The sequence below is a fragment of the Phascolarctos cinereus genome, unplaced genomic scaffold, assembly GCF_003287225.1.
Source record: "Phascolarctos cinereus isolate Bilbo 61053 unplaced genomic scaffold, phaCin_HiC Scaffold_726;HRSCAF=1367, whole genome shotgun sequence".
NCBI classification, from domain to species: Eukaryota; Metazoa; Chordata; class Mammalia; order Diprotodontia; family Phascolarctidae; genus Phascolarctos; species Phascolarctos cinereus.
Window position 1 is genome coordinate 153043409 of NW_027556098.1, and position 25437 is coordinate 153068845.

Consider the following 25437-nt stretch of genomic DNA (forward strand, 5'->3'; position numbering starts at 1 on the left):
GATGGGATTGTTGCCATATTGCTTCTTGCTTCTTGTGATGATGTAAATCTTAGTAGTAGCTTCGGAGTGGCTGCTATGAGGCAGTGGAATACAATGGACAGAGGAGAGATACGAGCCCCCAGGTCCCTTTTGTATAGAAGATCATAGGAGGATACTCTATGGCAACGGACAATGCAGGACTTCTTTGCTTTCCATAATAGCCTTCTAATTTGTCTCCTTGTCTCAAGTCTCTTCCTATTCCTATCCATCCTCCACATAGTGGCTAAGGTGATTTTCTTAAAGCATAGGTCTGATCTTGTCACCTTCCTTTTCTGTAAACTTTAATGGCTCCCTCTTACCTCCAAGATGAAACATAAAGTCATCTGTGTAGCATGGCTTCCTCAAAACCTGGCCACTTTCTACCTTTCTAGTCTACCAGTCTTCTTTATTCTTCCTTGCATTTCCCAGTCCAGTGACACTGGCCTGCTTGCTAGTCTTCATACACAAATATCCCCATCTCCCAGCTCTGTGCCTTTGCCTTGAATACTCTCCCATATCACCTCCATCTCTTGACATTCCTAGCTTCCTATAGAGGCTCAACTCAGTGCTATTTTCAGGAGGAAGGTGACCTTTCTCAGCTCCCCTAGCCACTTAAACCTTTCTCTCTAAGGTTAGGTTCCTTTTACTCACTGGATCAAGAAATCATAGACCTAGATTCAGAAGGGAATTTAGCATCCACTTAGTCCAAACTATTCCCTCTGCAAATGAGGAAACTAAAAGCCAGGAAGATTAAGTGAATTGCTGCATATCCTACAGCTATTAAGTTGCAGAGGCAGGAATTGAAGTTAGGTCCTCTAACTTTAGAGGGAGTACTTTTTCCATTGCACTTTGCATACTCCTATTTATTTACATTTTAGTCTCATACATTAGTTTTTAAGCTGCTTAAGGGCAGGGAATTTTTTCCCTTTCTTTGTACCCCCAGCACTTAGAACAGTGCCTGTATGTAGTAGGCACTTAATAAATACTTGCAGATTGTTTATTTGCTATTATTGGACCTAGTCTTCTTGCTATATGGAGGTAAAGATTAGGACATACTTTTCAAAATTATACCACAGAAGTTACATTTTGGGAGCTCATCTAAGGCATGTGATTTTTCTGCACTACATAGCTCACACTTAAAAGAATGTCAAATGTTTGTGTTCCTGGGTATTGTATTGTTTTTTAACTAAAATTGTGCGTTTTTAGGTGGTGGAATTGAAAATTAGGAATTGAAAATTGGGGTCCTGTATTGGAGACTGCATTCTTCTTCACACTGGAAACCTACTGAGCTTTTCCTTCCTGATAATTTGCTGTGGTTAGCAGTCATTTAACAAGGTAACAAGCATTTTGTATATGGAGACTTGTGCTGTTTTGTATGGTTATAAGATAACATACAAGATAAAAAATAAGAATTATAGCCCTCACCTGTAAACCTTACAGAGTACATTAGTATAGTGGTGACCTTTGGGGGAGGGTCACTTTATCATATTGCATTTAAAAATTTTCAAAAGTTATGTGTTTTGTTTTCACAACAATACTATAAACTCCTTGAAACAAAGGTCATGTTTTACGTTATTATTGTTTATATGCTTCAGTCATGTCTGACTCTTCATGACCTCATTTGGATTTTCTTGCCAAAGATACTGGGATGGTTTGCCATTTCCTTCTCCACCTCATTTTATAGATGATGAACTGAGACAAATAGCCTTATGTGTTTTGCCCACGGTCACACAGCTAGTAAGTGTCTGAGGCCGGATTTGAACTTTGGACTTCCTGACTCCAGGCCAGGCACTCTATCCACTGTACCACCTAAGCTGCCTCATCATGTTTTATAGTTCTTTTCAATATTTTTCTGTCCCCAGAACTGCCTTAATTCCTATTGGTTCCATATAGACCAATTCTGGAGCCTATCTTCAGAGTTTTTATACACACACACACACACACACACACACACACACACACACACATATGTAAGGTTTTCCTATTCTGAATATCATGCTTTTAAAAATCATTTTAATCCTTACTTTCTACTTTGCTTAGGTCGAAGCTAATTCCCCTCCTTCCTTGATTGGCTTCCCTCTATCCTCACTTTATCCAGAGGTTGAGGTCTCATTTTTCCATTTTATCCTCTAACCTGCCCTTCCTCCTTGACTTGAATTTTCCCCAAGGCTCCCACAAGCTTTTCCCCTGTCAACTTTGTCTATGCCCACTCCACCTCTGAGCTCTGGATAGCCGGAAGAGGGAGGCAACCCTCATTTCCCCCCCCCCCAGCTTGGCAAATTAGTGAGGAAATGAAGACACAAAATTAATTTTCCCTGCTATCTCACCCTCCTAAATTCTGCTCTCTCTGCTGACTTGGTGTTAACAACCTGGACTTTTCCAAACATTTTTCAAAGTGAAGCTAAAGAAGCCAACCTTGAAAGGGAAGACAAGTATCTACCATTAGTGTTATATGAGTTAATATGTGCAGTTTGGGAAAACAAGTGACCTAACCATAATATGCTTAATGTAAATGAGCAGACAGATACTGAATAAGACACTTAATGCAGGGCAAAAAGCCACTCAATGCTTTTAAATCAGGACTCCTCATTTTTTGGGGGGTGGAAATGAGGAGAAAGAACACAGCCGACAAGAATTAAGTATCTACTATGCATTAGGTTCCAAGCAAGTACTTTACAAATATTATCTCATGTTGATCCTCACAACAACCTTGTGAAATAATTGCTATTATGATCTTCATTTACAGTTGAGGAAACTATAAAAGTCAAATGACTTGCCTGGGGTCACACAGTCAGTAAGTATCTGAGGACAGATTTGAAATTAGATCTTCCTGACTCCAGGTGCAGAGCTCTACTTACTGCACCACCTACATCCTTCTCCGTGCGCCTCCCCCCCCCCCCCACCGAAGCATCAAGGGAAATGGTGACAGTAAAATCCCAGGGGAGGGATGGAAGTAGGGAAGAGGCAACAGTGGCAGTGAACATTCCCTTTTCCACTAGAAATCCAAGTAAATAGTGTCTTTGTGACTGAGCAAGGTCAGTGGTAATAACATTGGCTTATAAATCTATGATGGAAGACTGTAAGGTCTGCTATTAAAGGCTGACATTTGCATAAAGCTTTAAATTTCACCAGGCCCTTCACCTATATTATCTTAGCCCTATGAGACAGCTACTACAAATATTATTGTTCCCATTTTAGAGATGAAGAAACTGAGGCTCACAGAGGTTAATTGACTCTCATGATTATACAGATGGTTAATATCAGAGGTAGAATCTGAGCTTAAGCCTTCATGACTCCCAATCTAGTATTATCCACTATGTAATGCTGCCTCTCCTTCCTTGCTATAATGTATTTTAAAAGGATATCGGATTGGGTTCTGAATATGGAGATGGATCATGTCTAACATGATGACCATGTTAACAGTAGTTCAGAGGGAGGAGACTCTTCATAAACTATATATGACTTCATAGACTATTTCCAGCTCCCCAACTCCTACCCCCAAAGTTCAAGGGACACACCATTTCCACTCAACTCTTAATTGCTGCTTAGTTTTGTCAACAGTTAGAAGAAAAATTAGTAAGAGGGACTAAACCTACTGAACAGTCCATATTAAAACATACTTTAAAATGCAATCATATATTTATCGGTTTATTGTTGAAAATACTTTCACCTATCCTTGTCGATCAACATAGATGAAATGCTCTCTGGGATTCTGGGGCAAGATATTATGAACTAAAATAAAGCCCATTATTCAAGATATGTAGATGGGATTTCTTTGACTTTTCAAAAAGCTGACATCCTACTCCTGGTTAGACAAAAAAGCCTTGCTCAAACCTCTTGGTGGGACAATCCCATTCAAGCCTTCCAGCCTTGTCTCAAAAACTGAACCATTTGCCTGGATGCCAAAGTAGTAAAATTAAATGAAGCCAACCATTTTCCTGTTCTTTTCAAAGAGAAGTTGTCATAGTTCTGTGGGTAGCATATATGAAAATGGGCTATTCCCCTGATGGTTTTTAGGGCATCTGCTTATTGGCCCATGAAATAGAAAATGGTGGGGTTGGGGGAAATGATTACTAACTATTGGGCTTGCACCTATGTTTTGCTGATAGCTACAACACCACTCTCCAGAAAGTCTTACCCAGTTGACTGCCAACATGATAATTTTCCCAGCCATTGAGCGTAAGTATCCTAGCCCTGTCCAAGAATATATTGGTTATCATTCTTTACACATAACCCTAGTTAGTATAAACTATAGAATGAATGAAATTGGCCAAATGTGCTGGAATTTGGTGCCTTGCATGTAGTAGGTGATTAATGAATGCTCTCTATAGGAATAAATAAATGAAATAACACATTCCATCTGCAACATTAAACATGATGGATGACATGTTCTGAGGCAAGTAGATACAGAGATAAATAAAGCACTAGATGTGGAGTCAGAAGATCTGAGTTCAAATCTTTAGATACTACTAGCTCTCTGTGACTGGGCAAGTCAATTATCATCTATTTCAGTTTCCTCATCTTTGTTGTTTTTGTATCATTTTTCAGTTATGTCTGACTCTTCAAAACCACATGTGGAGTTTTCTTGGCAAAGATACTAGAGCAGTTTGCTATTTTCATTATCTAACTCATTTTACAGATGAGGAAACTGAGGCTAATAGGGTCAAGTGACTTGCCCAAGGTCACACAGCTAGTAAATATCTGAGGCCAGATTTGAACTCATGAAGATGAGTCTTCCTGTCTCTAAGCCTGGCACTCTATCCACTGGGCCACTTAGTGCCCCATTTCTCATCTTTAAAGTGGGTAGATTAATAGCACCAACTTCCTAGGGTTGTTGTAAGGATAAAGTGAATTAATATTTGTAAAGAGCTTTGTGAACCTCAAAGTGTTATATAGATGTAACCATTGTTTTTTCCCCTAAAGTTTCCCTAAATGGAGTTCTTCTACCCTATTACCCATGCTTTTGTTTTAAAACTAAATTTCTGGCACAAAGAAGGCTATACACCACTCCTTTTGGATGAAGAAGACTCAAGTGTATGATGAGTTTTCAAATATGGGTGAAAAGGAAGGGAAATAGGAACATCCAAGGGGAAATATTATGAACGTTGTGTTCACTTCTGTTAGGCATCTTCTTTCTCTTACTGTTCTTACCCGAAAGCCCACTCAAAGGCTCAAGGAAGCTGTAGTGAGGAAGCACGCGTTTTGGCCCATACTCTCTAAACTAGATACAAAGACTGTTGGTGTAAGTCCAAGATAGACACAGGATTTCTCATACAGGATTTCCTTTCAGGATATTCTTTGTCAGCTAAAGAAAGCTAGTTAGTGATATCACACATTTACTGAGTGTTTCTATAGTGCTACTGGACAAATATTTCAGTCGCAGTGGGAGAAAGAACAGGTCAACAGAATACTCTTGTAAAGGTGGGTCAAGTGGAAAAGTTAAGTGTATCAGTGGGGAAAATGAAAGAAAAAGTTCAAAACTTTGGCTGAAATTGACTCTGTTTCAGAAAAGAGAAGAAAAGGCTAGTTCATTACCTTATGTAACTGGGTGCTTTGGCTGTGGTTTAACATTCATTTTCAAAAAATGTAATTTTTTACATGAACTTTTATGTTACTGCTTAATAGGAAACTTAACTATTCTTTATGCAAATACTGATAGTATGTTCCATCTTGGGGCACTAATTTTTTTTCAAATTTTCCTTTCTTTTACAAGGTAGTTTCAAATTGTCTTTAAATCCAAGAACATTCTAGAACCCAATAGCCGACAGACAAGGAAGTGTTTTCAGGGTTCTGTCTCATTCTACCTTTAGTTAGATTATCATAGGATATCCTAGGATATTTGATTTGGAAAGAACCTTCAAAATCATCTACTCTAGTGCTGCTAAATTTACAGATGAGCAACCTAAGAACAAGTACCTTGACCAAGGTTACATAGTATGTTAGTGAAAGAATTAGGACTAGAACCCAGGTGTCCTGTATCTCCATCAAGAAAGCCTTGTGATGACAAAAAAAATTTCCCTTCTTGACTCTCTTGCAAATGTAAGTATGATTATGAACCAGACAATTAGGAAATACGGATGCTGCTGTGGCTATGGCCCTGTTAGCCTCCCTTTTACGAATGGCCCAAAGCTCTCAACCTCCAATCCCTAATTAAACTGTATGAGTCCTATGAGTTCTTGCTATTTTACTAAAGTCAGGATTTAAGAGATGTTGCTTGCTCTAAAATTATTCAACTTGTTTTTTTTTTTTTCCTCATGTTAGAGTGGCACCTTTGTATGATTAGCCCATCAGGACAACTCCTCAGATAAATGTCAAGATACAAGGAACAAAGTAGTGGCTTTGGGTTAGTGGGCCACTAACAAACTCAAGTCCTACCTTTGAGGTGTTACAAATACCCAGAATCCTTGTAAAATGGAAATGAATGAGAAAGACATTGTTATATTTTCCCACTCAAATTACATGTCACATCTCATTTGAAAAAGAAAATCATAGCTGTATTTTCCAATTCTTAATTTGGTAAGCTAGGAAAAAAAATTGAGTGACTTATAATAACTATTACCTATCATGTCACTAAAAAAAACCCCTCAAGATTCACCAATGTATTTGGAAATAAAGGAACACAGATCATATTTTGAGACAGCTTTCTTTCTTCTCTCCATTGTATCTGTAAGAAGTTGCCAAGTAGATCCCTTATAATTTTTTAATGGCCCTGAGTGAAGATTTTCTCTGCCAATTTCAGACCAAAGCAAAGTATAGTGAGGGAGCTTCAGCCTCATAAAGAGAGCCATTCGTAAAAGGGAGGCTAACAGGGCCATAGCCACAGCAGCATGACTGTAATATAGAGTTTAGAAAGCTCTGTCCATAGCTTATTGGATGATTTAACTCACCAAAGTATGTAATTAAGAACCAAGTTATCTTTATAGTTATCCTTTTATTACTGAGATAACTCAATTGGGGACTTCTTTGGAAACTCTAGGCTCAGGAATAAACTCCTTACAGACAGAATGGCAGTGCCAAAAGCATGGTAAGGGAACATACACTGATGTCCCTAGGCAATTTGCACCTACAGTTACTCCACCCACTAGCAGACTAGATCTCACGAGGAACATGGAGCTAAAATGTAAATTCAAGAGGATCCAACTCAATGACAGGTATCATTAGCTGTTCCTCCTATGGACAGGTGCTCCCCATATGGACCCAATGTGCTCACTGCTTGTTACCTGGCTTGCTGCTCTTCATCACATGCCCTAACTTCTCCCTTCCAGTTCCAAAATCATTATTTTCATAATCCGGTTCACTGTCACTATCACTGCTACTGCTGGTGGAGTAAGTGCCCACTCTGGATACCTTGTAATAAATGAGTAAAACAAGGCTGTTAAGATTATGCACATAAATCCAAATGGGGCAGAACATTCCATAAAAATGGGAAAATTTCCTTTTCATCTGTCACTGTGTCCAAAGAGTTCCAAATTCCATTCCTTACTGCCCCTCTCACCTCCTCCCTCCCTCCTCAAGAAGAAAAATCTAGTTCCCTAGCATGTTCAATTAGCAAGGTTACAGAAATGGCCAGCACGGTAATTAAGCTATGAACCCCAAACTGCCATTGTCCTGGATGCTGGGAAGTTCCCATAGTTACCAGCTCAGCATTCTGTATATTTCTTTAAAGGGACCAACTTTTCCCAAGTACCTATTATTTGTGCTCTTCTGAGCCTGATGGTTTGTTTATTTAACTGTCCTCATTAGGGACTCTTAGTACATCAAAAGGGTATTTAAGAAGGAAAAGAAAGAAAAACACTAATTAACCTTGGGAACAAAAAAGTAAACATTGGCTCAACATGATTTTTTCTTGGCCCTTCCTTACATACAGGAATGTGGGGTTAGAGGTGGAATACACTGAGCCCTAAGGTGATAGGAGCCACCAGGGAAATAAAACTATGTTAAGAACTGGAATTGGCAAACTAGGTATAACCTATTACCATACAGATTTTAGATGGATACAAGTTGCTTGACTGAGAAGCCTTCTCTCTCTCCCAATCCACAAACACACATCTTCTCTGATTCAGAGAGGGTGCTACTGACGGTGAACACCATGTGTGTGGAGGTGCAGCTGAAGAGAGCTATGCCAGATGAACAGTCTTTCCTCACTGTGCACACAGGAAGATTGTTTGATTTGTGACTACAACTCCTGCCTGAAGTCTGTCACTCTTTTGGATTCTGTGTCATGTGAACAGTGTCTGAAGCTCATACACTAAAAGCTCCCCCCACCACACACGCCCAATTATAGATGGTTGCAGGGCAGCTGGCTGGCTTGTCTGTTCCTATAGTTTCTCAGCTGTCAAATTTTTAATACTTTAATGAAAGCAAGAACCAATGTTGGGCCAGCTTCAGTTTCCCCAGTTACGAAATGGGATATATCATGCCTGCCCTACCTACCTCTAAGAGGTGATGTAAACATAAATGAGAAAAGAGAGAAACCAAATCAATCCTGTAAGTGGTACCCTATGGAGCTTCCACAGTCCCTAAACTGTTTAGGGAAGAATTTGTGTGTTTCTGGTTTAAGGACAATGAAAATACTCCAGGCTATTTGGAGTGAGATTATAGAAAACCAAGATGTTACTATGATTTGAATGCAGGCAGAAAGAAAGATTTTTCAATGATACTGAAATAATGGTTATATTGTCTTCACTGGTTTTTGTTGCTCAGATTCCTCTTTGCCACCACCCAAGAATGAGGCATTGATGTTGATTTCAAATTAAAAGACATAATTTTTAAAAATGCTAAAAAAACCCTTTTGTTACAGCTTCCATTTTTTTTTCATTAGGCTTACTGGTTACAGCAATATTTTCTTTCACTCTTCATCTTACCTGCTGCTGAGTCTTGATTGTTTTGTCACTGTTCCAATCAGGGAGATCTGTCTCATTTTCCGTTGTTTTCCCAGTATATTCAAATGATGTCTGAGGGCTCAACTCTGTTTCATTTTGCCTTTGCAAGTTATTTATTCCTGAATGAAGAAATTGATATTAAAATTGAAGGTCATTAGATTATAAGCTCCTTGAGGGCAGGGACTACCTTTCTGCCTCTTTTTTTATCCCTAGCACTTAGCTTAGTGCTGGCTCATAGCAAGCACTTAATGAATGTTTATTGGTTGATTGATTGATTGAGGTCAGCATCAATCTTACAAATATCTTTGAAAAGGAGTCAGGTTAAGGAATGACAAGAAATTCAAGTTCTTTCAAAATGAGCTGGCTTGTCTGGATTTTATTAGCTGTATCCCTATTTACTAGAAATCCTGCATACTTAAGGTATAACAATAACCACTACCCATAATGATTTCATTACTCCAAGGGACCCTGCTAGGCTTTGGGGACACATTTACGTTCTTCTCTGGGGGAGGGGAGCTGATACAACATGCGGACAAGTATAAGAATAAACAAAGTAATACAAAGTGAAAATTCAAGGCACTGAAAAACCCTAAAGTGTCCTTTAAGTAATCACAGAAAGATAAACCATTACAAAAAACATCTCCATTTCATGAAATCTTTACTTACGAGCTAGCAGGGACCCTGGACATCATTATTTCCAAATGCGTCATTTCACAAAAACTGAGGCCTAGAGAAGCTTGCTGAGAGTCATAGCAGTAAACCCAAGATTTGAACCAAGGAGCTTTGGCTTTTAAGCCAATCGCCCCCCCCCCTTTTCTAAATAAGCTTTTCTTTTTCATTCAACAAAGCTAATGTCTCTGGGGATTCTTGTCCCTGAGAATATAAGATTAAAAAATTTACTGCCTCCCCTTCTACAGTCATCAAGATGAAAGGTTGTGAAAGTCCTTACAACCGTAAGATTTGTGCAGAGATTTCATATACTGATACAAGGAAAGATAAAAATCAATCTGAAGGCGAACACACAAACAGGTAAGGAGAGCCCTCACAATAACACACATATGTGTATATGTACATATACATTTATATACATATACACATATATAATCAGCAACACTTCTGGAATTCAATGGCAATTTTTATCTGGTGAAGAGAAAAGATTAGAATGGGTGAGAAGAAAACATATAGCGAATGTGTTGACCTAACATTCTATCACATAGCACTTTTTAACATCTTCTCATGACAATTTAATTAAGACACAAACCTTAGAATGCCAGTGAAGTGAATATTAGCAGGAAGATCAGAAGTATCTCCCTGCTCTCCCCGTCTTATGAAGCAATTCAATGCTTGCAGTTTCTATTCAATTTGTTATAATGACAGTGTTTAATCATGGAGTCTAGTCTACAGCACACTGCTGAATTGAGGTCACACATGTGACTATTCAAGCATGGAGCACATAATCTATAGCTAAGATTTCTTCTTTGAATCTCTTGAAGCTGTGCCATTAATTACCTGCATTTATTTTTTTTTAATAATATGCATTAAAACCCTCTTAAATGGGGCTTTGGGCTGAAATGAACAGAAGAGTTTGCAGTGAAGCAGAGAAGGAGTTTTTGCATTCTTATAGATGGGCAAGATTCTGTTCAGGGAATATTGCAGTCAAATTTACTCAAAGATATTTAATTAAAAGCTTTCTCTTCCAATTTTTCACAAACCTATGATGCAGTCTATATTTGTGGTTCCATTTTAATCACCAAATCATGGGTGAAACTCTTCAACCTAATACTCCACTTCATTTGCTGACTAGATACAATTACTTGTGTGAGGAATGCATCATAAACCATACAAGTTAAAAATCATTTAGTGTCACCCTGGGCTGCAATAAATATGTTTAATCTGTAGTGTGTGATGAAAGAACTTTGAACCTTAAACTACTTCTGCCTTTAATCATAATAGCTGGTTTCAATTGACTGCAACTTTCCAGGGAACTATACACTTTGGGAAGCTCCAGTTTCACTTGATTGCAGTTATTGTACAATCACTGCTGATACATCAAAACAAACCTTTTATGATCTGGTGCATAAATATATTTGTGTCAGAAGACATATGTTTATAGTTAGAGGGCAAACAATATTTCAGTTAAATTTGTGTCCTGAACCCAAACTGTTCCATATTCAGAATTCAGTTCTATAAGTAAAGATCCATATATATATATATATATATATATATATATATATATATATATATATATATATATATATATATATGTTGTGTTTCTGTCTGTCTATCTATCTATCTATCTATCTATCTATCTATCTATCTATCTATCTATCTATGTTTATACTGTGTATATAATGTTTTACTCCTGTATGGTAGGAACAAATATCAAGTTTTTATTTAATGGAAGAGATTTTATTTTCCTTAGAAGCAAGTGGCATGACCTTATGCAAACAATTTTATTTTACCTTCTAGACTATTGCTAAATTTTCTGAGCACCAACATTTCCATCTGTCTAGGTCACCTACTTGTTCACCTCAGACAACCATACTGGGAACCTTTTCTGCCACATATTTTACATTTTTGTCAACAAGTGCATTATTATGGGATATCTGCTAATAATACCAGACACCAGGGCAGGAAAGCAACTTAATTTGAAAGGTAATTGGCATTTTTACCTGAGGAGGCTGGTTTGGGGAGGCGACTTTGAAAAGGTCGAATACCTTTGGCAGTCATGATGGGATCAGATGTGGAATGAACAATGATGCTTTCTAAGGAGCCCTGGCTATTTGCTGCAGAAGGCACTTCTCGTTCAAGGGTTTTGGCTTTGATGGGGGGAGCTGAAGGAAGGGTTTCCTGGAGTGACAGGAAGGGTTCTGATTCCACAGAGGTGTCTGGTTTGCATGCATGCCGTCCAGTGGAACGATTTCCCGAGTCTGGGAGTGGGAAGGTTCCTATCCCACTGTCCAATGTTCTCATCTGGCAGCTAGACTCTAAAATAAAACAAAATTGTGTGATGAGGAAGGTCAAGACAAAAAGAAACAGTGCACTGAAATACAGTGAAAATGATTGTTGGGGGAAAAAAGGCACCTGGGAAGAAAGCCTTTCAGGAAAGAAAAATAATATTCAGAAAATAATTTCAGTTGTAAAACTTATTTCCATTGTGATGTACATGAAGTATCCATTTATGGGAAACTTCCATTCAAAGAGTCTTGAGGAAGTAAAGCCAAATAGCAGTGAAGAATTAAGACTTTTTATAGTTCTCAGTTTTTCTATAGAAAAGGAAAATTAATTGGAGAGCAGAAAGCATTTTGTATTCCCCTTTTATGATCTTGGAAAAAATGTTGCATCTACCAATTAGATAAAATTTATCATTGAAATAGAGATGATAGCTAGGTCTAAATACAAATTAATTTGATGTATGAATAAAAATAATTGCATTCTTTTTACCTAGATTATTATTAATCATATAATCAAATTTATGGCATCCTTTTGCCTTCTTTCATTTGCCTCAAGACAAATAATTCATGTGTCATGAGGTTTTGCCCCAAACTTTTCCTTATTCTTTGAAATACATATATACATACATATCTATCTATCTATCTATCTATCTATCTATCTATCTATCTATCTATCTATCTATCTATGTTTATGTATGTGTGTTTCACTTTGCCCCAACTACTCAAGGATCCATTGATTCATTGATTTCACTGGTGGAGGCATAACCATCAGAACCAATGGAGATCACAACCCCTCAACAATTTACTAGATTGCCTTTAAGAGTTATAGTTGAAATAGAGAAATGTAAATTAAAAGAACTTTGAGATATCATCTCACACCTATCAGATTGGCTAAAATGATAGAAGGGGAAAATGACAAATGTTGGAGGGGATGTGGAAAAATTGGGACAGGAATATACTGTTGGTGAAATTATGAACCAATACATTTTGGAGAACAATTGGAATTATGCCTAAATTATACCCTTTGACTCAGCATTACCACTATTAGGTATGATCACCCAAGGTGATCAGGGAAGAAAAAAACCCTATATGTTCTAAAATATTTATATCAGTTCTCTTTGTGGTAGCAAAGAACTAGAAATTGAGGGGATATCTATCAATTGGGGAATGGCTAAACAAGTGGTGATATATGATTCTGATGGAATATTACTGTGCTGTAAGAAATTATGAGCAGGCTGATTTTAGAAAAACATGGAAAGCCTAGCATGAAATAATGAAGAATAAAATGAGCAGAATCAAGAGGATGTTGTATATATATGCACATACATATCAAATGGTGGTTTTCTCTAGTGCAAGGTAGGAAGAGAGACAGTTCAGAACTTAAAATGTAAAAAAACTTAAATTAAAAATATAAAAAAATAAAAAAGATCCCCTCAAAAGAGTTGTGGATGAAAAGAGCTCCAGGAGCTAGGTGGCTCAGTGTCAGTTAATGAGTTTTTATTAAGCACCTACTCTGTGCCAGGCACTATATTAAACATCGAGGATACAAAAAACAGGCAAATAAAAAGCTCCTTTCAAGTAGCTGGACCTTGAGTCAGGAAGACCTGAATTCAAATCTGGCCTCTGATATTCACAAGCCAGACCCTGGGCAAATTATCTAACCACTATCTGCCTTGATTTCTTCGTGCTCCTACCTCCCAAGATTGCTATGAGATTCAAGTGAGAAAACATATGTAAGGTGCTTTGCAAACCTTAGAGTATTATTGTTATCATTATTCTGAATTTCTCTGGACTTCACAAACCATTCTTCAAACAATACACAGTTTGTCACTAGTCCAGCACTTGAAGATTTCCAGCTGTATAGGACTTGTGAGTTTGTGTCATTAGAATCCTGGGTCATTTCCATGCCATAATGAGGCATCAAAAGAGGTCTTCATTAATGGTTGTTTTACCTTGCCAAACATGTTAGATTCACAGAAATACATGTATATATGCACATACATACATATATGCAGACGTATACAATAGACATATTCCTACATATATATAGTAACATCCAAAACATAATTACAAATTTAACTTCCAAAATAATGACTTTTTTTTTTGTCCACAGCTGTCATCTAAGATGAACCTTAGGCAGAAGAAACCCCTTGAATGAAACATCTTATTTCATAGGCAAACTGGGAAAATCTAGCATTTGTATTGCTTGAGTTATCTTGAATGACATTTAAAAAATGATGACATTTAAAAAATGAATGTGAGCTCCTTAAGGGCAGGGAACCATATTTTTGCATTCCTAGCCTTTAGTACAGTACACATAAATGCATGTGGATTGATTGATTGAAAATGGAAAATCAACCATTTATTTGCTTTGTAATTACTATATGCTCAGCCTGGTGCTAGGCACCTTGGGACATATAATAGCAGTATAAGAAATAGTCCCCAGCCCTTGAGACACTTATAGTCCAATTAAGGAGAGAAGGCTAACTCACATAAAATAACAACCACAAACGGAATATAACTAAATACTAAAATATGTGTCACAGACTGTAATTGCTATAGAAATGGAGAGAGGAGGAAGGAAGATCTGTGAGGGCTGAGGAGATTAGGCCTTACGACAAGGTGAGACTTGACCTGGGCCTTAAAAGATAGAAGAGATTTAGTGAAAGTGGAGGGGGGAGGAGAAGAGAGCTTTGTTAGGTGGGGAGATGGAAGGCTAGAACATAAGTAAAGGCTAGTGACTAAATGAATAGAGTATGTTACAAGAATAGTGAGAAGATGAGCTTTATTAAAATTGTGGGGGATGTGATAGCCCCAAATTCAGTGGATGACCTTGGCTTCTTCCATGTCTGACCAAGCCCTAAGTACTCCACACTGCCTGCTTGAGCCTCTTTCATGGCTGTTGGAAGAAATTGTTCTCATTCCCCCATTCTACCTAAGGAAGTCTTCACATACTTGAGGCAGACATCATCCTAACTCACCCATGGGTTTGAGGCCCTGTGGTTGCCGTCAAACTAGTTTACCCCATCTGCTGAGATGGTTTACTGGGGTGTGGCTGCTAACTATGCTACAGCTTCTTGGAACCACAGCTCAGGTTTGAGTGCCAGGTAGACACCAAAGGTACATGAGGAGCCTTCAAAAAGGGCTCAGCAGCCCTCACACCAGGGGTGCTAGTCCCAAGCTTAGAGTATGTGATCTTTAGCAGAGGATGCTAGCTCACTTACAGCTCATATTCTCCAAAAGTCAAGTACTACTAAGGAGTGAATAAGATAAGGCAGAGGAGATTATGGGAGAAGGAGGCAGACAAGTACACAGTGTAAAAAAGACTGCCTCTGGAGTCAGAGAACCTGGGTTTAAATCTTTCCTCTGATGCTTACCTGTGAATACTTGGGAAAGTCAGAAAACTGCCATGCGCCTCAGTTCCTCATTTATAGAATGAAGCAGGTGGAATGACTCTAATGTCCTTTCCAGTTTTAGACTATGATCTGATATTGAACAACCTGTTCTCAGTTATCTGGGTATGGATGATATGTTCTGTATATTATCCAAAAGTGGATTAGTCTCAGGGAATCATAGAATATCAGTTTTGTAAGTCATAAGGGTGAGGTTCATCCAGAATTCTGAACTGAATCAGAGGGGTGGACTAGATGTGAAGAAAGTCTATACATCCCCCTAAATCAATCAATCAATGAATTGCATTTCAACTAGGTAAAGAAACTCAGTTTCTTCCAATAATTAAGAGTTATTAGTTTACTTCTTTGCCAAATGAGCTCTATAAGCTTAAGCCCATTTTCTACTAGACTCTATGTACTTGTGGGAAACTATACTATGGACTTTTTTTTGGGGGGGGCCGAATTTTGTACCAATTGTTGTTGTTTTACATTTTTTTTTTACCATAAAAAGTGAATTAAGTCTGGATGTCTGATAATCAATGGTGAAAGCACATCAATGGGAGATTGAGCTATAACTTTTAAAATCTACCCCTCAGCTCCTCAGGGTCCCTTACAACGCTAAGCGGGGAAGTAGCTAACTACTGAGGACTCATCCTGACAAGCAAATGGGGATTTGGGAGAGTAGCTCCAGAGCCTGTGCTACAAAAGGATCTTAGAGAACATCTAGTCTAACTCTCTCATCTTACAGATGAGAAAACTGAGGTCCTAAAAGGGAAAATCAATTATGCTGGTATATTTCTGGTAATTTTTCTGAAAGTAGGTCATAGAAGAGCATCAAAAGTCTAGCATGCAACAGAGTAGCTTGCACCTCAGTGTCATCAGGGCATATTCACAGTTTGGGATCAGGTATTAGAGAGGGGTGATGGTCAGAGAGAAGCAAAGGAGGATTCCTGTCTATTTTTGATCCTTTGTTGAGGGTATAAGGCTTTCCTAGAATCCATCCATTCAAAATATTCCTTCTCTCTCAAACTAGAAAACATGCAATATAGTTACAATGGTACCTGGCAAGACAAAAAGAAATGATTGGTATTCATAGACTCCCAGAGAATTGTGTGCACTCCCATCAAGCTCAGAGAGAACCTGCTATTAAGGCTCGTTTTTGTTACTAAAAAAATTTCAGATGCTGAAAGTAGTGAATGTGAAGGACTCTCCTGTAAGTAACTACGAAATGAGGTACAGGAAGTCATTCTCAGTCTCTGACTACATATGCCAAGTTTCTCCTTCAAGCACATTTTTTTTTCTCCTGAAGATATAAACCTCTGGAAATAGGAGTTTATATTGGAAATGCTGACATAGTCTTTACATAGTTTCTTGAAGGTGCTGAAGCATTCTTGTAGCTCATGAAAAGCATCCTAACTTTAAAATGTGGGATATTATGCTTTTGAAGGCAGTTTTTCTTGGGAAATTGGAGGGAGTCATAAGATAATCACATAGCCAAAGTGGGGGGGGGAATGAATTCGAGTCATAAATCCTTTTTGCATCCTGAATGAATTTATAAAATTCCTAATTGTACCAAGTGTATAAGATCATATTTGTGGCTGGTGAGCTCAGTAGGTTAGACTGGACTAATGAAGTAAAGGTCATGGATTGGGTCTCTATATGGGTCAGTAGGTTTTATACTGCTACATGACACAGACTGGACCTTTAGCCCTGAGTAACTGTCTTGAGAATGTATTGTCAGAAACTGTTTCTTTCTGTCTTTTCATTCCTCATTCCAGGCAGACACTTTATTTATTTATTTCATTCATTTCTGCCTACATGCTCTAAGCCACCCATGCTTAGAATTCATTCCTCCTTTAACAGGAAGTGAATATAAGTTTCTGGGATTAGGAACTACTAGTACTGGGGATTTGTGGGTTAGAGAAAAGTAGAGACTGGGGATACATGGGACCTGAAGACTAGATGGAATTACTTAGGTAGGGCAGAAATTTGGAAAGGCTCTATCAATGAGTACTATTAGTAAGCTTAGACATATGTGGAAAGACTAAAGAAAGTTTGGCCCTAGGAAGTAGGTGGATATTCAGGCAGACAGAAAGTCAATATCGGGGAGATCCAGCAAAAAGCAATTAATGAGTGAGTAATCCATCAGGCAGGCAGAGGACAGTGTCATGGTGGTATGGTGATAGGCATTGATTTGGCAGAAGTTCAGGCAAACAGATACCATCACAGATGCCTGGAAATAGGTAATGGAGACCAATCACTTGGGCTGTGTCATGGACATGTCTGTAATCTTTGGAAAGACTAGTGAGGAGATGGGGAGAACTGAGGAACAGGTTAGGGTACCAAGATAGAAATTTAGGCATAATGGAATGACAGGCAACACAAGTTTTTATAAGGATAAGTGAGGAGTTTGATCTCAAGTAGCACAGTGAGTAGAAAGCTGGACTTGGAATCAAGAAGACTTGAATTCCAATGTAGCCTTGGACATGCACTAGCTGTGTGACCTTGGGCAAGTCAATTAAACTTGATTAACCTCAGTTTCCTTACCTCTAAAAAGAAGATCATGATATCATTTACAGAATTGTTGTGAACTTCAAATGAACTATCATGGCTCTTTGCCCCCTTTATTTCTCCAACTAGGTCAACACAATCCCTATCTTAATGCTTACCCATCAATCCAATAATTAAACAGGAGCATGAAAAGATTAATAACTCAGATGGTTTAGCATCCATTTCACAAGGTCTCACTCTAGCTTTTTGTCCTAGTTATTACGAATAGTAATAGTTTTGTTATCATTATTATTACTATAGCTTGCATTTATATAGCACTTTAAAGCTTGCAAAGCACTTTAATAAAGGGGGCTAAGGGCCATGATAGTTCATAAACTCAATGTGAGAGTTGGAGGGGATCTTGGAGGTCATTTAGATCAGTCATTACATAAATGCCAGCTTCAGTTAACAAATTATCAGAGCTTTTTTATGTCCTGTTGCTTGTTCTGACCCTCACACATGATTTAGGCTTTAATTCTAACTTGCTTATCCTGTTCTTTTTGACTACTATGACATCTGATTCTCCTCCTGTTCCTGTTCTTGATTTCCTCTAGATTTCAAAACCATGCCCTCTCTATCCCTGGAATTTCTCTCAGTGTCTGAGGCTTTTCAACCTACTCACCATAGAACATCCTTCTGTGATAACTTAACTCCTCCTTTTGATGAATTCCTCCTGGACCTTCCATTTTGTGAAGAGGCCATAGATGGTTTGTCTTCATTTTCCTCCCAGCTCTGTTTCTGACTTTCTCTGGACTACAGTAATTTCATTCTCACCTCACTGTGTGCTGTCTACCCCACCAGAATGTAAGCTCCTTGAGGACAGAGAATTTCTTTTTGCTTGTATTTGTATTTCCAACTCTTAGCACATTGCCTGGTACATAGTAGGTGCTTATGGCTCAGTTTTCCCAGTTCTGGCTTTTTGCTATGTAGCCAAAAGCCACTGCCATCTCCATCTTGACCCACAGTTTAAGAAGCACTGAAGGGGTTGCAAGTGGGAAAAGTTTAAGAAGCCCTGATCTATACCCTAGTGTGATAGCAGGTATGGCTTTAGTCATAAGAAGGATGAAGGAAATGCAAATTCACTACTGCCAGAAACAGTTCATGTTCTACTTGTGGGGAGCAGGAGATAAGGAGGATTCTCTTTGTATGTGGAAGAGGACAGTCAGTTGATTGAAAGCACAAACTATATTTTCTTTTAAAGTGGGAAGGGATCTCCAGTCATCTACTAAGGGTAAGGATCTCAGATTTGTCAAACTGCAACTTCCTGTGGTCAGAGTTCAAGAACTTCCATAAAACAGGCTGAACTCAACATGTATAAACTGATCCATTATTGAATACCTACTCTGTGCAAAGGCTGTTGCAGGTTCTGAGGGAAATGAGAAATGGGGACTGTCCTCCAGGAGCTTATAGTATAATTGGGGAGATCAGAGATACACATGTGAAACGGTAAGTAATCATATAAGGTAAAATGGCTAAGTACCCACATAATTTCAGAAGACTGTAGCAGGGAGAAATCACTGAGCTGGAGCAGTTTGAAAAAAATCTCATAGAGGAGTTTAAAATTTTGTTGTGAGCTGAAGAATAAGTAGGATGTGGATAGGGAGATTATAAATTTCATTTGTAATGTTTTTCCCCACTATGAGTAATCTTGCCACACAATAAGATGTCAGCCAGTCAGTAAGCATTTATTAGTGCAACCATTGACTGAAGACTTTCTCACAGTTACTTGTATAAGGCTTCTTACTGGTATGAATCCTCTGATGTTGAATAAAATTTAAGCCATTACATAAAGATCTTCTACAATCATTAAATTTGTAAGGTTTCTTTCCAGTAAGAATACAGAGAATTTTTCCAGATAGAAGAGGCTATGTGAACAAAGTCAGAAGTAAGAGTTAGATGGATTATCCAAAGACTTGGTCCATTGTTGCTACTCATCTCGACTTCCATCTCAAACTAAAAAAAAATGTATCAAATATAGGATAACTTAAAGACTAATTAAATGTTCTATTGCCTCCTAGGGGAATTTGACCCAGTCTGGTTAGTTCCTTACAGCAGTGCTCTCTGAATTCTTTTAAACATTTATCCTATTGATAAAAATATTTTTAAAAATGAATTTTGAGAATATGTGAATATCTATCTATAAATGATATACCTGTAGTACTGCATTATAGTAATGTGCATCATAAAACCTACATAAAATAGAAATTTTAAATGATGAAACAGCTGAAATAATGTTGGATCCCAGAGTCAATAGAGAACCACTGGAGTTTATTGAGCAGAAGACTGGCATCCAGGGTCCCACCTGCAAATTAGAAAAATTCCTGTGGCAGCAGTTTGGAGAAGAAAGTTGAGGAATGAGACTTAAGGCCCGGAGACAAATTGTAGGTTATTATAATAGTATGGATAAGAGGTAATGAGGACCTGAACTGAGTGGCTATGTGAGCAGAGAAGGGAACAGTTGAAAGAGAAATAGTAGAAACAGAAAGAAGACTGTGTATGTGAGATGAAGGAAAGGGAAGAGTTGACAGTGATACTCAGGTCCCAAATCTGTAGAACTGGAAGGGAAATGGTACCCTCAATTCTAATATGGAAGTTAGGAAGAAGAGTTGGTTAAGGGGAAATGATGATGTAATGAGATCTGTAATGCAGTTCCCAAACTGACTATGTAAGCTCATCCCTTGCAACTTAACTCTGCCCTACCAAAAATGAAAAAGGGCTGAATGGGGCTCTTAATATTTGGTCATTGCCTCAAGCACAGAATGATGGATGAAAAAGCATTTATTAAACACTTACTATGTTCTCAGCACAGTGTTTGGCTGCCCTCAAGAAGCTTGCATTCCAATAAGGGTATTTTGGTTAGTATGTTACAGGAATTGGGAGTAGGGTCACAGAAGAGTAGATTGACAACTCTCTCCATAAAAGAATTGATTTGATCATGATCACAGAACTGAGGGGAAGGGGTATTTGAAAAGCAGTAAAGCTGCTGGTGAGGCTGTCCTGAAGACAGCTGGAGAGTGAATAAAATGAAGCATGGCTAGGGTCTGCCTGAATTATTAGGACAGGTTAAGGACTTACCCAATTAGGACAGGCTGATCTCATGGATGAGTTTTCCAGAGCTAAAAGAGTTAAAAGCTACAAAGACATCTGGGCAACAGAATATGGGTGAAATATTTTGCTTTCATAGCTGCAGATGCCTGGTTAGGTTATATAATTGCCTTAAGGGCCAATGCCCAGGCAAAGCCATGGGAGGCCAAAGGTGGGAAAGGACAGAGTAGAGTAGCATTAAGCAATAATGGATGAAGGGGTGGCATAGTTATGCTGTATACAAGTCTGTGATTGGCAATTGGGGTAACGTGGGATGTAACACATCTTCCCATTTTCTGATTGTTTAATCACACAGTCCTTCAATTCATGCCAATAGCTCCCCCGTTGGAGATCAAAGTAAGTGCAAAGAAATTCTTTCTGAACCAGTGAAAAGTCTGAACTATAGAATATTTAAATAGAAATAAAGCCTTTACTTTGACTCTCATAGGATAAGACTAGAAAACTATAGCATGCATGAACTGATATAGCATGGAAGGATTATCTCTATCATTTGAATGGTATTTAGTCACTACTCATGAATCCTCTTACAAGAGGCAGTGCTCCCTTACCACACTGCCCCCAACCCCATATATTAAAAGATCAGGTTGTGTCACCACCTTAGGGCAGCTAGGTAGCACATGGATAGAACACTGGGCTTGGAATCAGGAAGACTCATCTTCATGAGTTCAGATCTAGCCTCAGACACTTACTAGCTGTGTGACCCTGAACAAGTCACTTAACCTGTTTGCCTCAGTTTCTTTAACTGTAAAAAAAAGGCTGGAGGAGGAAATGGAAAACTTCTTCATTATCTTTGCCACAAAAACCCCAAGTGGGGTCTTGAGGAGTAGGACACCACTGAAATGACTGAACAGGGTCACCACCTTAGCATCTCACTTTTAAAAGGGTTCGCTCTACCTGAAATAGAATACTAATGAATAACAACACAACTAAGCACAAATTAATAATGACTAAAAGTTTTTGGCGAGCCTACTTTAGGGAAGAGATGCTATTTGTATGTAATTAGTAGTATCCACTAACTTATAAACACTTCATATGCTGCAGTATTTGAGCCAAGTTGTTTTCTTAAAGGGTTTAACTGTTCTTCTGGGAGTTGGGTTCACCTTTCATCATTTCACTCAGCAAATTCTCTCTTGCAAAGATAGTATGAAGGGAAAATTCAGCCTAGCCCACGTATCACAGATTCCCAAATTAGTGGAATCAGTGTTAATGTGGTGTTTGGGTGTCTACAAGACATCACAAATTGCTCCACAGACTTCTTCAGATGAAAGTCCTCCAACTTCCTTGAGCTTTTACCACAGGAACTACTTTATAATGCTGTGATTGTTTTCATTGTGTTTCTTCTTGCATAAATTAATGCACCTATCCAGAAGAATTTTATAAGCTAATCCAAGAATATTAGACCTTCTAAATACAATTGATAAAAAATATAGATAAATAAACGTGCTGTGATTCTAAAGGTATGGAAACTCCCTCTTCTGAGGCAGATTGTAACTCATAATGTATGATCTTGGGGAGTTGTCTGTGGCAACCTCAGAGAGGCTGTGATTTGCATATAGTTAGTTAGTGTTAGGCAGGATTTGAACTGAAGTCTTCATGGCTGTATGTCCAACACCTTTATTTATAATTCCATGATGTCTCTCTTTATGATCTATATGAGATCGATTAAATTGTATTTTCTGATTTTTTCATAGGAATGGGCCAAAAAAAGGTTTCTCATTGTTAGGAACTGTTTTCTCCTCCTGAGAAACTGTAATAGAGGTATATAAGTAGCACTCCAAAATGATTTCATGCTGCAGTTATCTCTGGGAAACTTTTATTCAGTGGTCCTGCTTTCTGGAAAACATTCTATCATTCACAGCCTGATGTGAGAGTTCCAGGAGGTCAATGATTCAAATGCTGTGATGGAATCCCAGGTACACTGCCTTATACCAGATCCTGTATCAGAGTGATTAGTGTGCTAGCAAGACGCCTTGCTGAGCAACCACTCTTGGCTACAATTTTCCCTGGTGGACAGTCAAGCAACCCCATTAATGAACTCCTGCCAACTGTAGAGCATGGAGCTAGATGCTCAGTGGAGTTTAAAAAAAAAAAAAGAGAAGACACTGACCATCCTGAGGAAGCTAAATATTGACCTTTGTTGATAATAACAGGCTCTTTCTCTTGTGACCTTAAGAAAAGGAGGGTAACACCACAACGCTAAAATCTCAAACTATGTTTTGATTTGGAAATTTTCATCATGTCTATAAGATATTGCATAGCCTCTTGTGGATGATTGTTGCCCCCCATGCACCCAATATTCATGCCAAATTACTAATGAGCTCTCTCTTCTCTTTCATAATATGATTTCCTGTGTAAATAAGTTTTTGTAAGATTGTTCTGTAGGTTCATAAACATCTTTAAGTTACACGTGGTATTGGCATGATGAACCTAAGACTACAGATGGTAGAACAGAACTCTTTATTTGCACATCCTTCTCTTCATTTGCAGGATGGAGCCAAGCTAAAGAACTAAGCTTTTTTTTTTTTAAACCGAATCAATGTCAATTTTATGTAGGTTATTCATTCTAGCTTTTTTCCATAAATGTATCTAATTAGCCAAAGAAGAGTAAACCCTACATTGATCCTTACAGCCAGAAAGTTAACCAACACAGGGTAACATCCAGTGGTTGAAATAAGAATTGGGTGGTGGGTGACAGATTTAGAATGGATGGCAATGTGTAAACTCTAACTTCAATTGGATTAAGGCCTCCTCTACTTTGAGTACTGATCATGGCAGAAAATACATACACATTAAAAATAGACAATTCCTTTGTAAGTACATTAACACTCTTGGCCAGAGAAAGGGTGGGAGAGATAGGGAGCCCTCTTAACAGAAGTAAAATTACCAGAAGAAAAAAATAGCCAAGCAGTATGTGAAGGGTCTGAGATTGTGTCAATCTATGGAATTTACCAATAATTTACTAGTTAGATCCTAGGGAATTGCCCAAGGCACAAGGGAGCTTGGTGTCTTGTTCAGGCTTATATAGCTAATAAGTATCAGAGGTAGAAATTAAACCTTCATGCTCCTAACTCCAACCCCAACATTCTTTCTGCTGTATCATGCTACTGCTACGAGATTAGAGAATAAATATATGAAGACACCCTGAAGAAAAAGATAGGGAAATTTGAAGCTTCTCTGTAAAGAACTGTGTTAGTATCTTATGTCACATGCTGTATAAAGTACTAGTTTTTTGTAAGAACATAGGTGCCATACTAGGTCAGACTCTTGGTTCAATCCAGTTCAATATTGTGTTCTGGAGAAGGGGATATGTTGTCACATAAACTTGAAAAGGCTAGCTAGAGATCTGCCTCTAATGCTAATCATGAATCTACTATTTGTGAATTTATATAAAACCCTTCTTGTCTCTAGTTATATTTGCAGCTCATATTACCCTGTAGAATATACTGTGGCTGCCTAAAATACTACTCCATTTAAAATTTTATTTTCAAACTGTCTCTTCCAAGTTTCTAGAACTATCCTAGTCATACGGGGTGCCTTTCGTGATTTTATCAAATTTGACCAGATCTTCTCTCAGCTTTCATTTTTTAAATTAAAGAATTTTGTCTTTTGGGTGGGTGGGGGATGGTGGTGGGGGTTATGTCTTCACATATAAACATTTCAATCTGTGTGTTCATTATACTTACCCCTGCTGGACTGTCTTCAACTAGTCTGTCTTATTTGAAGAGCAGTGATCAGGAAAGTAAGTAGGAAGGAAAGAGACAAGCAGACCACATGGAACATTCTAGGTATTTTATAAGAGTAGCACAATGCCTTTTGTATTGTTTTCAATACTTTGCCTTTTTTTTTTTTGGCCTTTTGTGGAGCAGCAAAGTAGGCTGGTGCCTTCAGGAAGAGTCCTACAATGACTCCTGGGTCTCTTGCCTGGGTAATAATTTATGGTTCAGAATTCATCATTTTATAACTATGATAGGGATCATTTTCCTGTAAATATATTACTTTCTACTTGCTCACATTTGCACTCATTTGCTACTTTTCTGCCCACACACCTAGACTTGAAATTTTTCAGCCGTTTATCTTCATCAATTTCACATTTCACCATCTGAAAGTGCTTAATTTCTTCTGCAAACTTGGAAAATTCACTGTGCATTACTTTTTCTAGATCATTTACAAAAATGTTCAATTAAATTTATCCCTAATCCAATCCCAATGAGACTCCACAGCTGACATTCTTCTATCAAGAGAAATACTTGTTTATCCTTACCTATTGTTTTCTGTATCTGAACCAGTTCTCTATCTACAACAAAACGTTGCCTCTAATCCCATAATAACCCAGTTTTCTTTTGTTTTTTTCATTTTAAAGCATCTTTTGGTGTGGAACTTTATAAGAGGTTTTTAAAAGGCTAATAATGCATGAAGTCTAATGGTTCTTCCTTGGCTACATGATTATTCAAAGAATTTTAGTCTGAGTAAGCAGATTAATAAGTCTTGATTTCCATTTACAGAAAGTATGTCACATTTACTCCCCCCTCCCCACAA

At 38.1% G+C, this 25437-nt stretch overlaps 1 protein-coding gene across 5 annotated transcripts in view; it reads right to left on the reverse strand.

Moving 5' to 3' along the window:
* NCKAP5 (NCK associated protein 5) overlaps positions 1–25437 on the reverse strand; it is a 1104295-nt gene that overhangs the window by 49085 nt on the left and 1029773 nt on the right. For 4 of the 5 annotated variants that reach the window (XM_021009468.2, XM_021009467.2, XM_021009473.2 and 1 more), the window contains 2 exons: positions 11573–11887; positions 8883–9019 (listed from right to left, as the gene is read on the reverse strand). In XM_021009468.2, the coding sequence (XP_020865127.1) occupies positions 8883–9019; positions 11573–11887 (452 nt within the window). Of the gene's footprint in view, positions 1–7209; positions 7366–8882; positions 9020–11572; positions 11888–25437 lie in introns of those variants that run through there. The other variant, XM_078146827.1, reaches the window with a different exon arrangement.